The following is a 13,646-nucleotide window of genomic DNA, read 5'->3' on the forward strand; positions in this document are numbered from 1 at the left end:
GCTCTTCCCTCTGAAAAAATGTTCCTCATTTTCTCTGTATGCTCCACTGAACTGCAAATGTAATATGTTCGCAGGAGTTCCTCTCTGACATGGCGATGTGTGAGGTGGATCGATTCATGGACCGTGAGCACTTGATCTTTCGGGAGAACACGCTCGCTACAAAGGCTGTGGAAGAGTACCTCAAACTGATAGGTCACAGATACCTCAAGGATGCTATAGGTAAAACTGCACATCACATTTCTTGCCAACTGAATGAAAGTACTATCCGAAGCCCAAAGTAAATCAAATATTTAGATTAACCATCCTAGACTCAACTATGGCATTGTTTAGTGTCGAGATAGTTCTACATCTACATTTGTGATATAATTGTGACATTTTTCCAAATTCCACATTTCTATTGTGGTGTCAGTATTTTAGAAATACTGAGGAATACTGTAAATGTCACATCATAAAAGTAAATCACATTAAATACAAATTTCTGATTCTACTCTTTTATTCAAATGTAGAGCTGTATTAGCTGATTTAAGACCTTTTAAATGTAGCCTAGTCATTATTTAGAGAGTAAGACATACCTGTATTTTTTGCCCATTAAGAATAAATATGCTTTTTTCTAAATTTTGAGATTGATTTTATACCATTTAAGCCACCAGTGTTTAACACTGTACAGTCACATCTTTAGCTCATTGTAGCATTTTGTTTGAAAGCCATGACAAATTTATACATAATAATAATATCACAGGGGAAGGTGAGTAATAACATATTTCCCCTCGTCCCTTGTAATGACTGTTGTTGTTCTGGATGGCTTTTTAGCCTCCGGCAAATTACAGGAGCTTGTTCTGTAATAGAAATTATATTCTGGGGAAAACCAAATGACCTTGATCACTGGTGGGCTTAGTATTATTTTTAGCATTAGTAATCTTTACTGATAATTATTTCACTGTGATTAATTATTAACACAGATGGGTGTAAACTACTCAAGTGTTTCTTTCTGTATATAAATCTGACTATGCTTTTACAGGGACTGATATGTACAAAGGGTTACATGCATTGAAATTTTCTAGCACTGCACATATGTTGTACCACACATAAATTCAGTTCAGCTCTGCAAAGGTTGACCACCAAAAACAGAATCACCTGTCACATGATATTTGACAGCCATAACTGGGTCTGTAACTAGAATGGGATTAAAATCCTATAAACCAATGCAGGTAACATTTAAAACACTCCACCTCCCTGGAGAATTATATCCCTATTTGAATGCAGCTTAATTTTCTTACTTTATTCTTTAGTTTTTTCTAAATAAGAGGTACATCATTTGTTCGTGTGTCCTGATCCAGCTGTAAATGTAGTTCAGCTGAACTTTATGTATAATGATTTATTTTTGGAAATATAATGACAGTCTGATCTGCAACTTTCAGGTGACTTCATCCGAGCCTTATATGAATCTGAGGAAAACTGTGAGGTGGACCCAATGCGTGTCCCGCCATCAGTCCTCGCTGACCACCAAGCCAACCTTCGTATGTGCTGCGAGCTGTTACTCTGCAAGATTATCAACTCTCTCTGGTCAGTTTTGCAATGTTTGTGCGCCCAAAAGACTGAATACATGTATCTGTATCCATGTATTGACTGGTGCCTAAAACCTGTAGGAAATTCTGAGTCTCAACTTTCTCAGTTCCCACATTTCTTGAAATCAGCTAAATTTAGCAAAGGTTTCAGCCTGCTTTGTTATACAGTAACTCACACACCCTCTTCTCAGTTGATGCCGCCCCTCCAGGCCAAGAGAAGGACAAAAGTCAATTAATGGAAAAATACGTTTTTAATTTTAGAATTTGGGAAAACTAATCATTTTTAAAGAAATTATTAATTTTAAGAAATTCAAAAGAAGCAATTACATTTGAATTAAAATTTCACACCTTATTTTATTTGTTTGTTTGAGCATTTATTATAAATACTTCACCTTTCAGTTTCCAATGTACTTTTTCATTTACAATTTTGCCTTTAAAATTGAAAAAAAATTGGTCCCCTTTTGTCCCCAAAGTAACACCGATATAAAAGCTTCCTTTTTCCAAACTTTGATACTCAAAAAGAAATAAGTAAATTAGGAAATTATCATTTACTATTTAGATGTTTTTCTTCACTAATATAATCAGTAAAAACATCAATATCAAGTTAATCTCTTGGTTTTACAAGTCTCCTGAACTTGGTGAATTCCTTTGGCTGAGCTGTGTATTTTATCTCTCGCTTCACCTTGACAGTGGGTAATAAAATCATGTTCTTGTTTCAGCATATTTCCCAGAGAGCTAAAGGAAGTCTTTGCCTCATGGAGAGCCAGATGTGCTGAGCGTGGAAGAGAGGATCTAGCTGACAGCCTCATCAGCTCTTCCCTGTTTCTTCGCTTCATGTGCCCAGCCATCATGTCCCCCTCCCTGTTCAACCTAATGCAGGAGTACCCCGCTGAGCGCACGTCCCGCACACTCACACTCATAGCCAAGGTGATGCAGAACCTGGCCAGCTTCAGCAAGTGAGTCTCCGTCATCACCTTACCCCAGCTCCAGCCTTAGATTAATTTGAGTCAGTTCATTATTTTAATTATAGACGGTGACGCTTGTGCGAGGTGGGATGCATGTCACAAAGTAACATCACAGCAACAGAAGCTTGAAGTTTTGATGGATATAAACTGTTACTCACCCACAATGAGCTCTTAGCCTTTCAGCTTTGACACTTTTGTTCCTACCTTCACTCTGGACTCTTAGCTTACATTTCTTTTTTTTTTGAATATCAAAACGATTCTGCTGACTGAAATAAGCAGCTGTAATTAAGATAACAAAAGTTTGGTGGTTATTTAATTGACTTTATATTTCAGAAACATTGGATAAAATAATGTAATACTTTTGTGTCCTTGAGTATTATCATGTATGTCATCAGATGTCTATTAACTGAAGGCGACTTTTAAGGTAAACTTCATGACTAGTTAATGAGAATGGGGAGAGTGAACGAGAACGGTAAAGTTAAAGTCAATGCTAAAACACTATATAAAGCTGAGAGGAACTGAGTGAGTAAATTACTGTGGGTTGTGATAAACAACACCTGTCCTATTACAGTCTTTTGACCTATTCTTTATATACAAATATTGATTAATGCAGCATTAAGGGTTTTAATCCTGAACTCCTACACATGTTAACTGTACTAACATTGAAGCCATCCACTAATCTGCTGTCCTTTGTCTTCATGTGTCCTGTCACAGATTTGGACCCAAGGAGGAATACATGTATTTCATGAATGAGTTCCTGGAGATGGAGTGGGCCTCCATGCAGCAGTTTCTTTATGAGATTTCCAACATGGACACTGGAGGAAACGCTGGAGGGTTTGAGGGCTACATTGACCTCGGCAGAGAACTGTCCATGCTCCACAGCTTACTGTGGGAAGTCATGGGCCAGCTTAGCAAGGTAGGTGGAATAACATGATGAATTACTAGAAAATTTAAATTAAACATTTAATATGATTTCTCTCTCACTCTGAAGAGTGTCGAGAGTGGAACGCTGGAAAATTAGGTTCTAATTTTCTAAACAGACACAAGGAATATTATCTGAACTCTCAAAACTGAGGTGAAGTTATTACTTTAATATTTAACTCTATTGTTTGCACTGTTAATTTAATGATTTAATGAATTGTAACAGTGAATGTAAATACTTTATGGTCAGCCCTGAATTGTCTCAAAGGTTAACAAATGTTTAATGTTATGTGTTTGTATTGTTGTTTCTGTCTGTTTCATGTTTATGGATGACACTTGAATTTCATGGATGATGAAGTGAGTCATATATAGCAGAGGTTCCCAACTTCTGGGGCATGGCCATGGGCACTGGACCATAGAACATTTGCTTTCAGGCTTGGAGAAACAATATGGTTCTGCAAAAAAACACTAAATGATTTTAGGAACGCACTGATCCAACATCTTCTTTGCTTCTTCTTCTCTAAAATAAGATGCTGAATTTTGATTTGATACCATGCTCTTTTTCTCAAAAAGTGTTCCATGTTAAACATAACATTTTCCATGCAGTGTTTAAAAAGGCTTCCGGACAAAAATGTGCAGAAAATGTACTCATCAAATTCATTTTTGATGTTCGTAATGTTAAGGTTAGTCAGCTGAACCTTGAATTTGACCTTATTTCTGGTAATGTCCGAAATAAAAATGGTCAATAAAACAGTCTGTGGTGCCGAAAAGGTTAAAAACCCCTGGCACTGTATATAGCATGTGAGCATAGGATACTCAGGATTCCTTGATTTTAAAAATTATTTTGTTCTATAGGATGCTATTCTCAAACTGGGACCCCTACCACGGCTGCTGAATGACATCAGTGTCGCCTTGAGGAACCCGCAGCTCCACATGCCCACAAATCACCAGCCAGACCGACCGAAAGACAGACTCTTCTCACGGCCATCGTTCAATCGTCTAATGTCCTCTGACTTCCAAAGCCTTATGATGCGTGACTTAAACAGGTATCTTTCCATGCTTTCTTTTGTTATATATATATCCTTGTTGATTTACACATGAAATTGGAATTGCATGTCCCCAAAGAGTTTACCCTTCTGGACTGTGCTGTAAGATATAGTTATATGCTGATAGTTTTACATTTGAACAGGGGATTGATCCCTGCTGTGGCTTAATCATGACCATGTGAATGGTCATGATTGCAAATATGCACCTCTTACACATTAATAGAGGAATTGCAGTTTCACATGGGTATAATTAACATTAACATAAAAAAAAACACCAAGAATATACAATCAGTGAGAATTCAATAGCTTCAAACAAATCACTGCTGTATTTCTGAGAGTCCATAATGCTAATGTTAAAGCATCTCTGCAGGGTTTTTAAGTATTCTATCAGTCCATAACTGCCAGCACCATCTGTTACTGGACTCTCACACCTGTGTTTTTATTCACTTCAGCACTCTGCTATTGTCATGAGACAGCTGACAATAACATGCAGCTTGTTCAAATAAGAATTCTTTAAGTAAGAGTAATAGCAGAGGTAAGATCAAAGGACTCTACAGCAGCTATTTTGTGTTTGCTACTATAAGTTCTTCCTACCAGGCAGTTGTCTGCTTGGAACAAAGTCTGGAGGAACAAACACGTAATTGAGTGAGAATCATTTAACTCTGCTGCAGGCAGGCATGAAAGGGCAGAAATCAAACAGCTGGAAATTCAAACCAACTCCAAGAATGACACATCTGCCATTCCTCATAGATCTAACCCCAGAGGTATCAGGCTACGAGTGACTGACAGGATGGACTGATGCCTTCCCCTCACTGGGTTGTTACATTATGCATATATGGTGCATCGGATACACACTATGATCATGTGTTCTGTCTTTGTTTAGGGCTGCAATCAACAATTATTTTCATCATCAATTAATCTTTAGATATTTTTTTTCTTTATTTTTTTTAATTAATTGATAAGTATATAAAACATAAAAGAACATAGAGCTCAAGCCAGTTTTTTTATCCATAAAATCTACTACAGCTAGTTACTACAAACAATTAACTAGTAGTAGTAGTAGCAGTAGTAGCAGTAGCAGTAAGAAAAAAAAAAAACACAACAACAACAACAACAAACCAAAACATTTTAATACACAAAACTTTTTTTTTTTTTTTTTTTTACAAAACATAGTTTTACAAAACAAATTTTCTGACTTTTTTTCCAGTCTTTCTGTAGTTTTACCCATTTAGACATCTAGACATTATTCTGAAATTTCCCTCTATGATTAAATCGCTCACAACCTAAATCCATACAAGCAATTATCAGGAGTTGCAAGGGGCTATTGCCTCATATTAAGGGGTCTCAAGCAAAAGCAGTTGGGAATCGGTGGCCTAGAAGTTTGAAGAACTGACCATGTGACTGTGGATGTCCCCAGTTCAGGTCCAGCCAGGGACCTTGCGTGACATTCCTCCTCTCTCTCACCCCTCTTTTCTGTCAGCTTTCTACTGTGCACTGTCTGATTAAGGCATAAAATACCCCAAACTACTGTAAAAACATAAGACAGTAGGCAAAATGTACCATTGGCAACCACCTATTTCATGCTTACACTTTTGTTTCTCTTTATATGGCCTATCCACATTATTTGAAAATCAAAAACGGAACTCAGTATAAAAGATCTGTAAGCTAGTAACAATTGTAATGTCTCTTTCTGTTGTGTTTCTCCAGTTCAATAGACATCTCTCGCCTGCCGTCCCCTACGACGGGAGTATCAGCTGTAGAATCCCTGTCATCGAATCTGAACATGAGGCGTCACGCAGAACGAGACCTTCGCTCATCGAGGGAAGTTTTCTATGTCACGCGTCCACCGCTGGCTCGATCCAGCCCCGCATACTGCACAAGCAGCTCGGACATTACTGAGCCTGATCCAAAGGTAGGGTGTGAAGTTTTCATGCATTGTTGTTATTTTCGCTCTGGCATATCATAATTCTGAAGCTTTTAACGGCATCTCTACAATTGGAAAGTGTTTGAGACCTCAGGAGGTAAGTACATACATTTTTAAATTATATCATAAACAACCAGCTAACATCTTTACGTGAGAAAGTGATGATTGGAATGATACATGATGTGAATCTGATATGACTCCAGTATCACAGCATTACTGGTTTGAGTTGAGCCCTTATGTTTGACTGCACTCTTTCGGGAAATTTGGGGATTGAACTAAATTATGTAAAAGCATTTGCTGAGTAATATGGACTATATTAATAAATATCAGTCAAAGATAATGTTTTATTGTTATAGAATAAGCTTCCTGTGGAGATTTTGATAATTTACTCCCATTTTGCCTTGTGCCTATTCAGTTGATTCTCTGGAGCTGGCCATATATCACTCTGATGTTTAAAAAGCTGCTCTGTGATTTTTGTCTGCGTTTCCTGTCTGGGGATAGTTTAATTGCAGGAGGGCAGGAAGACAGACCTTTTGGGTCCATAAACTCTGGATTTCCTTATTGCGAACTCTTTTAATATCTTGTAACTGATGCCAGGCCAGGGATGTCTGCTACATTTTCTAACTGTATATGACTGCTATACATTCGAACAAAATTTAAAACTATAAACGCACATATTTACAGCACATATAAAACTCTAAGTAAAACAAACATTTTCAGGTACAACAGGATCTAGACTTTTAAAAGTGCTTCATCTCTTGTGGAACTAAGAACAATTTTCTTTGTCATGAGCAAAGTTGCTGTAAAAATGGTCAAAATGAAATTATAATAAATGTTTTTCTTGTGTGTCTCAGGTCCACAGTGTGAATAAAAGTGTGTCTATGATGGACCTTCAGGACTCCCGTATGAACAGCATTTCCAACCTGAACTCTGTGGGAGATATGCTCACCTCCTCTCAAGCCTCCATTGCCGGCCTCGGGCACAGCTTCGGGAACCTTGGCGGTCCTCTTCGTATGGGAGGGCATATGCCGACAGGCTCAGCAGGCTCTGGTTTGAGGCTGAGCCAGATGGGCCACATTGGGGGGCCCACCGAATCCATCTCTCAACAGCAACAACAAGCAGCAGCGGCCATGCACTTCCCCTTGTCTTTCCAGAACCCACTATTCCATCTGGCTGCCCAGAACTCCCCAGCTCAGTCTCAGCCACCTCCCCCTCCTCTGCTCCTCGCCCCTGAACCTGAGAATGGTCACCATGACTATCCACCCGCCTTTGGCAACAGTGCTTTCTCCCGCAGTGAGGACTTGTCCGCCATGCGGTCACAGAGCAGTCTGGTACAGCCCAGCATTGTCCACTCACACAGTTACAGTGATGATTTCACCCGGCAGAATCAGAGCAACGACTACGCCTGGCACCAGCTGTCGCTGCAGGTGCAGGTAGGAACCTCTCACATATCCTGACACATACAGAAAGACAGTTTCACGTCAGTTTGCTTAACAGGTTTATCTTCTCATTTATAAAAACACAAAAGCAAAATGTTGCATATGTAATCCACATAGGGAACCAGGTATGAGCAGTATAGGTTTACTATTGTATCTATTGTATACAGAAGACAAGCAAAATATAAAGGAACTTAAACCATTAAGCTTATACAATTGTGCTCATACACGCAACCACTCCTGTTATGTTAGGACTGGTTGACCAGGCAGTAACATCTTCTGTAACCCATCATTTCATAGGCAAAGAAACTACTGACACAGAAATCCACAATTTGTAACAAAAGTGACATGTGGATGAACACAATTCCTCTGAAAGATATTCCCCCATTATGTGTTTGGATGATGGTGTTGGTGAGCAGTGTCTAACCAACCCTAATGCCAGACAACAATATCAATATTTGACAAATCTACAAGCATGGATTGCTGGATTGCATGTGTAGTGGCAACGCAATTGTTTTTACAACCAATGCTTGTAAAAGCCAATGTTTACAAGCGATCGCCTAACCATGGAAAGACCATGGCTACAGGAAAAGGTAAATGTGAATTCCAGCTCTGTGATAGGACATGAACTCTAGTCAGACATGGCATATGCCCATTCAACACTCTGACTTCTACACCCTTACTTTCCGCCTCACTACCCAAAGGGCACACCACTCTCTGTGTTGGCACGGACTGTTGGCTCTGGCCATTAACCATGAGATGCAGAATTGTCCAATATGGATGTATTTCCAAGGGATACTGAGCTGGTCTAATATGTCTCCCATTCAGTGAGGCTGAGATATGGTGATTGTTAAGGCCATATGATTCATATCATTTACATACACATCAAACCATTCAGCAACCCTTCATACCATGTGTTGAGGCATCAACATAACATTTGTTATGTTTCTCAACTTATTTATCCAGGTTTTTCCTTTAATGTGCTACCTGTATGTTGTACTGTTGGAATGATAGAGTTGAAATTACACACTTCATATAAGCACATGCTTCCATAAGGCACCATAAATACATACTATACAAAAGAACAATGATCAGTAATTAATATATTTTACTTTATATTGAATAGCCTCTTTACTAATGTGTTGGATGAGATTTATTGTTCAGTAAGACTTCTTTCATCAAATGCAGTTACTGGCTTGCAGCCTCGTTAAACATAAACTTAATTTATGTGTGCCTGTCATGCACTTCAAGATTCCCTCTTCTGATGCTAAAATCATTTACAGCACAGGCCTGAACAGGTTGCTTTTGGTTCTCTTGAGTCTTCTTGTTTATCTAAATTAAATGATTGCTTTCACCAGATGTGAGAAATTCATGCTAATTCATGAAACTGCTTCATTATTATTAACCAAACCCCTTAAAATTTGAGTGGACCAGTAAGATTAAGAAAGTGACATCACTTGTTTTTAGTAAAATTGACATCCAACAAATAAAAGTTAAATTACTCAAAAACACAGTTATGAAGTCAAAGTGAAAGCATGAAAGTTCAAATAGGTTTATATCCATATTTTTTCTGCAGTTTCCTTTAGATCTCCCAAATTCAATACAAACAGTATTATCATTTCTCTATATCCAAATGTGATAAGGACTATCACAGCCAAGAATTTTTTTGTTTTTTTAAATTCCAAGCCAAAATGCACAACACACTCATTGCCTTGTCTTTCATTCCTAGTGTGATTTTTACATCTCGATTGTAAAAAATCCCACTAAGAATAAAAGACAATGTCTACATCAATTGCTGCATTCAGATCAACCCCTGCAGTTCATTAGACCCAGCTTACACTTCTGGTTGCAGAACAAAGATCCAACCAAAATGGGAAATGTTTACAAAAGACGTCCCTCTCTTGAGCAGCAGAATATGCAAATCTCACAGTAATGTGTGGGCACTTTTCAGAGACACTTGTTATGCTACAGACAACACACTAAAGCCTGATCATTCACTCACCTCCTCTGTTGAACTGTGTAGGGTGCTTGACTATCATACTGTGCGTTCTTGTTTCAACAGGGCTGGAAACTAGCTGTCGGTCAATAGGACAGAAAAAAAGTGTCATAACTGCTGATATATCATAACATTACCAAATTCTTAAACTCTCAGTGTGCTGCAGATCAGACTTAGATCTCCTGGATAGAGATATTAAACTGTTTTATAGTCTGCTCTGACAACCACAGTTTGAGCACTTTCAGTTATAGCATGAAACAGAAATCTTAAGTGCTCTTTTTTAGTTTTGACTTGATGATGTAGTTATGGACTGCTGATCTGATAAGTTTACTACAGCATGTCTGTGTAAAATTACAGTGTTTAATGATACTGTCATGTAGTCTTAAGCTATTTCTGTCCTGTTGCGTGGGCCTTAATGGAACAAACATCACAAGAGCCTCCTGTTTTATTAATACAGATGGTGTTATCATCAGGACCGTGCTTTATGCATTAATTATGCACTTTCTACCTCTCAATCCATCCATCCATCTATGCATCCAGTCAGTCCTGACAGAAAGTATTTGCACACTATGTCCACATTGATGTAAATCTACTCAAATTAAAGCAGAGACTTGGCACTTTAAGGTAGTATGTATTCATTTATTTCAAATTTCATGTGCTGAAGCACAGAACCTGAAGAACGAAAAATGTGTAAATGTCCAAATACTCAGGGGCTAGATTTTACATAAATATCTATACAGTACATCATCTGTCTGCCTCACATTGCCTTTTATTAAATCAAATTTGGAACTGTACCACTGCATTGTAGTTCCTGTAACATTTATTTTCTTATTATTTTTTTAATCAATTTTAGCCTTATCTTTTTTTTATTTTCTTATGGTCTTATGTAAAACACTGTAAAATACCTTGTTGTTTAAAAGTGCCATACAAATATAAAACTTGCCTTGCTGATTATCCATCCTTCCATCTGTCTGTCAAATTACTGTGTGAGTAATATATTTTATGGTTATAGCACCTTTTAAGTTATTTTGAGGGGATATGGGTTGTGTTTGTAGAAAAATTAGCTAATCTGATAAAAAGAAAAAAAAATACTTCAGGGAATTTGTTTCGTTCATTCATCTTGGTGTCACTGGGTTAAACACATGCTGGTAGGCATGCGCCCATGTACCTTTGTGTCTTATTGGATTTAACATTGGAGACCATGAAATTCTACAAATAGTGGTTTTGAAAACATTAAATTAAAAGAAAGTAATTAGAAAAGTACTTTCAGTAAATGGAATTACCTCATACTTTCCTTTTAGGAGTCTCTCCAGCAGCAGCATCTAATGGGAATCACATCTCAAACAGCCACTGGGACGGGCACCCCTGCCTCTTTGGCCACACCTCCCACTACAGTTCATCCAGTCCGCCAGTCATCAATGGCCCCACCACAACACCTCAAGTCCCAGCGGTCCATGAACACTCCAGCTACCGCCACGCCTCCAAAGGTTCGCCCGCAGAGCAGGAACCTCCTCCTCGACTCTTCTGACACAAATTTCAGTGGCAGTCAGCCAAAACCACGCCAAACTCAGCAGCCACCACAACAACAGCAGCAGCAGCAGCAGCAACAGCAGACACAGCAGCAACAGGAGACACAGCTGTCTGTGACAGACAGTCCAGCTCCCGGGCTCCCGTACCAGACGAGCTCCGCCAAAGAGAACCAGGGCCCGCCTGCAGCTGCAGAGGAGTCAACCGACACTCCAACAAAAAGCACCAAGAAGCCTCAACAGTCCCAACTGCAGCCTCCACAGCAGCACCTGCTCAAGCCAGTTGTCAATAAACAGGCAAGTCTAACTTCAAACCTTCTATTTAAAGAGATGTTCCAAACTGTATAGCCACGATTCTTTTGTGCCTCAGTTCATACTTGACAGGTCTTTGTATTTTTATCTAAACTCTTATTTTACTTTTAGGACATTCCTAATATTAAGACATAAATTAAAATCATGACTGACCTGCTCTGTTGTTCCAGGGTTCTCAATCAACCTTGAACACCTCGGCCCTCAATGAACGGACAGTTGCCTGGGTGTCCAACATGCCACATCTCTCTGCTGACATCGAGAGCCTGCGGCCGGACCGTGAGGGTCAGCTGAAAGAGTACTCAAAGAGCATGGATGAGTCACGATTAGAGAGGGTAAGTACATGTATTTTTTTTTTTAAAGCTTCCTATGATAGTAGGCTAAAAAAGGTAACAGTACTTCAAGGGTGTGTGTGCATGTTTTGTGTTATTTCCCCAAAATATATATGACACTATTTGAAGTGAAAGCTTTAAAAGGTGACTCACAGGAATGAGCAGAATCAAAGAAAAATTATCTTGAAGGCTCTTTCAGGGATCTGAAGTGTAGTCATAAAATATCTGTTTTCCTGATCAGTACATTTTTCTTGAAATATGATACACACACTGTAGTGCTGAATGTAAAAATCTTGTTTAGTATACTGGCAGCTCCAAACAGCAGCAAGAGTCAATTGTCTGATTCGAAATCTTGGAGTAATCAACAACCTGTGAAGAAAATTCATATGCACCTAACCAGACAGTCCATGTTAGTGTGTTTAGTTTTGAGCTTGAGACTTGAGTGTTGTGGACTGTAGTATTTAGGATAAAGATAAATTTTATTGGCCCAAACACATCAGAAAAATGTACCGTAATTTCCGGACTATTGAGTGCACCTGAATATAAGCCGCACCAACTAAATTGAAAAAGAAAAAATAATTTGTACATATATAGGCCGCACCTCTTTATAAGCCACAGGTGTCCACGTTGTAACATCAGATATTTACACAGAAAGATTTTTTTTATTTTTATTTTAATAAGTGCTTTTTTCCGAACAGTGCCTGTAACACGGCAGTAACACAGCAGTAACAAGCAGTCACAGCAGTAACACGACTGGTTAAAAAAAAAATAACCAGCCTACCAGCCGTAGGCCGTTAGCCTATCTTCATCTTCCTCCTGCACACTAAAACCACTGAAGTTGTCGTCTTCAGTGTCGGAACTGAACAGCGTCAGAATGACTTCGTCACACACTTTCTCAGTCTCTCTTTCGTTGTCGCTCTCAATGTCACTTTCGCCCCCTGGAGGCTGTTAGCCCGTAAAAATCTATAGATTAGCCGCATCGTTGTTTAAGCCGCAGGGTTCAAAGCGTGTGAAAAAAGTAGCGGCTTATAGTCCGGAAATTACGGTAATTTGGTATATCAAAAAAACAATTAGGTGTTTCTGAAGGATAGACTCTTGTGATAGACCTGAGGGAATTTCTTAAAATTTGGTACAAACGTTCACCTGGACTGGAGGATGAATTGAGTAGATTTTGGTGGCCAAAGGTCAAGGTCACAGTAACCTTGCAAAACATAATTTTGGCTTTGTGAACGCTATATCTTAAGAACGCCTCAAGGGAATCCCTTCAAATTTGGCACAAACTTTCACCTGAACTCAAGGATAAACTGACTAGACTTTGGTCGTCAAAGGTCAAGGTCATGGTGACCTCACAAAATTTGTTTTTGACCTTGTGAATGCAATATCTCTGTAAAGCCTTGAGGGAATTTCTTAAAATTTGGTACAAACGTTCACCTGGACTCAAGGAAAGATTGAGTCGATTGTGGTTGCTAAAGGTCAAGGTCACGGTGACCTCACAAAACATGATTTGGGCTTTGTGAATGCAGTATCTCGAGAACTCCTCAAGGGAATCCCTTCAAATTTGGCACCAACATTTAGTTGGTCTCAAGGACAAACTGATTAGACTTCGGTGGTCAAAGGTCAGGTTAC

General features: G+C 38.8%; 1 protein-coding gene and 1 long non-coding RNA gene across 8 annotated transcripts in view; one reads left to right on the plus strand and one right to left on the minus strand.

Moving 5' to 3' along the window:
- The window catches only part of LOC139633981 (ras/Rap GTPase-activating protein SynGAP-like), a 39,424-nt gene that overhangs the window by 18,996 nt on the left and 6,782 nt on the right, over positions 1–13,646 (plus strand). For all 7 annotated transcript variants that reach the window (XM_071500179.1, XM_071500180.1, XM_071500174.1 and 4 more), the window contains 9 exons: positions 75–219; positions 1,419–1,563; positions 2,285–2,521; positions 3,245–3,446; positions 4,307–4,497; positions 6,205–6,409; positions 7,276–7,854; positions 11,155–11,676; positions 11,862–12,023. In XM_071500179.1, the coding sequence (XP_071356280.1) occupies positions 75–219; positions 1,419–1,563; positions 2,285–2,521; positions 3,245–3,446; positions 4,307–4,497; positions 6,205–6,409; positions 7,276–7,854; positions 11,155–11,676; positions 11,862–12,023 (2,388 nt within the window). The remainder of the gene's footprint in view (positions 1–74; positions 220–1,418; positions 1,564–2,284; positions 2,522–3,244; positions 3,447–4,306; positions 4,498–6,204; positions 6,410–7,275; positions 7,855–11,154; positions 11,677–11,861; positions 12,024–13,646) is intronic.
- Positions 7,739–13,646, minus strand: part of LOC139633983 (uncharacterized) — a 65,762-nt gene continuing 59,854 nt past the window's right edge. Inside the window, exons 2-3 of the long non-coding RNA XR_011693873.1 lie at positions 9,860–9,932; positions 7,739–7,874 (exon numbers count right to left, since the gene is read on the minus strand). This is a non-coding gene — a long non-coding RNA (uncharacterized lncRNA). The remainder of the gene's footprint in view (positions 7,875–9,859; positions 9,933–13,646) is intronic.

The sequence above is a fragment of the Trachinotus anak genome, unplaced genomic scaffold, assembly GCF_046630095.1.
Source record: "Trachinotus anak isolate AG129_WGS33_773 ecotype Australia unplaced genomic scaffold, CSIRO_AGI_Tana_v1 ptg000016l, whole genome shotgun sequence".
Classification (NCBI taxonomy): Eukaryota; Metazoa; Chordata; class Actinopteri; order Carangiformes; family Carangidae; genus Trachinotus; species Trachinotus anak.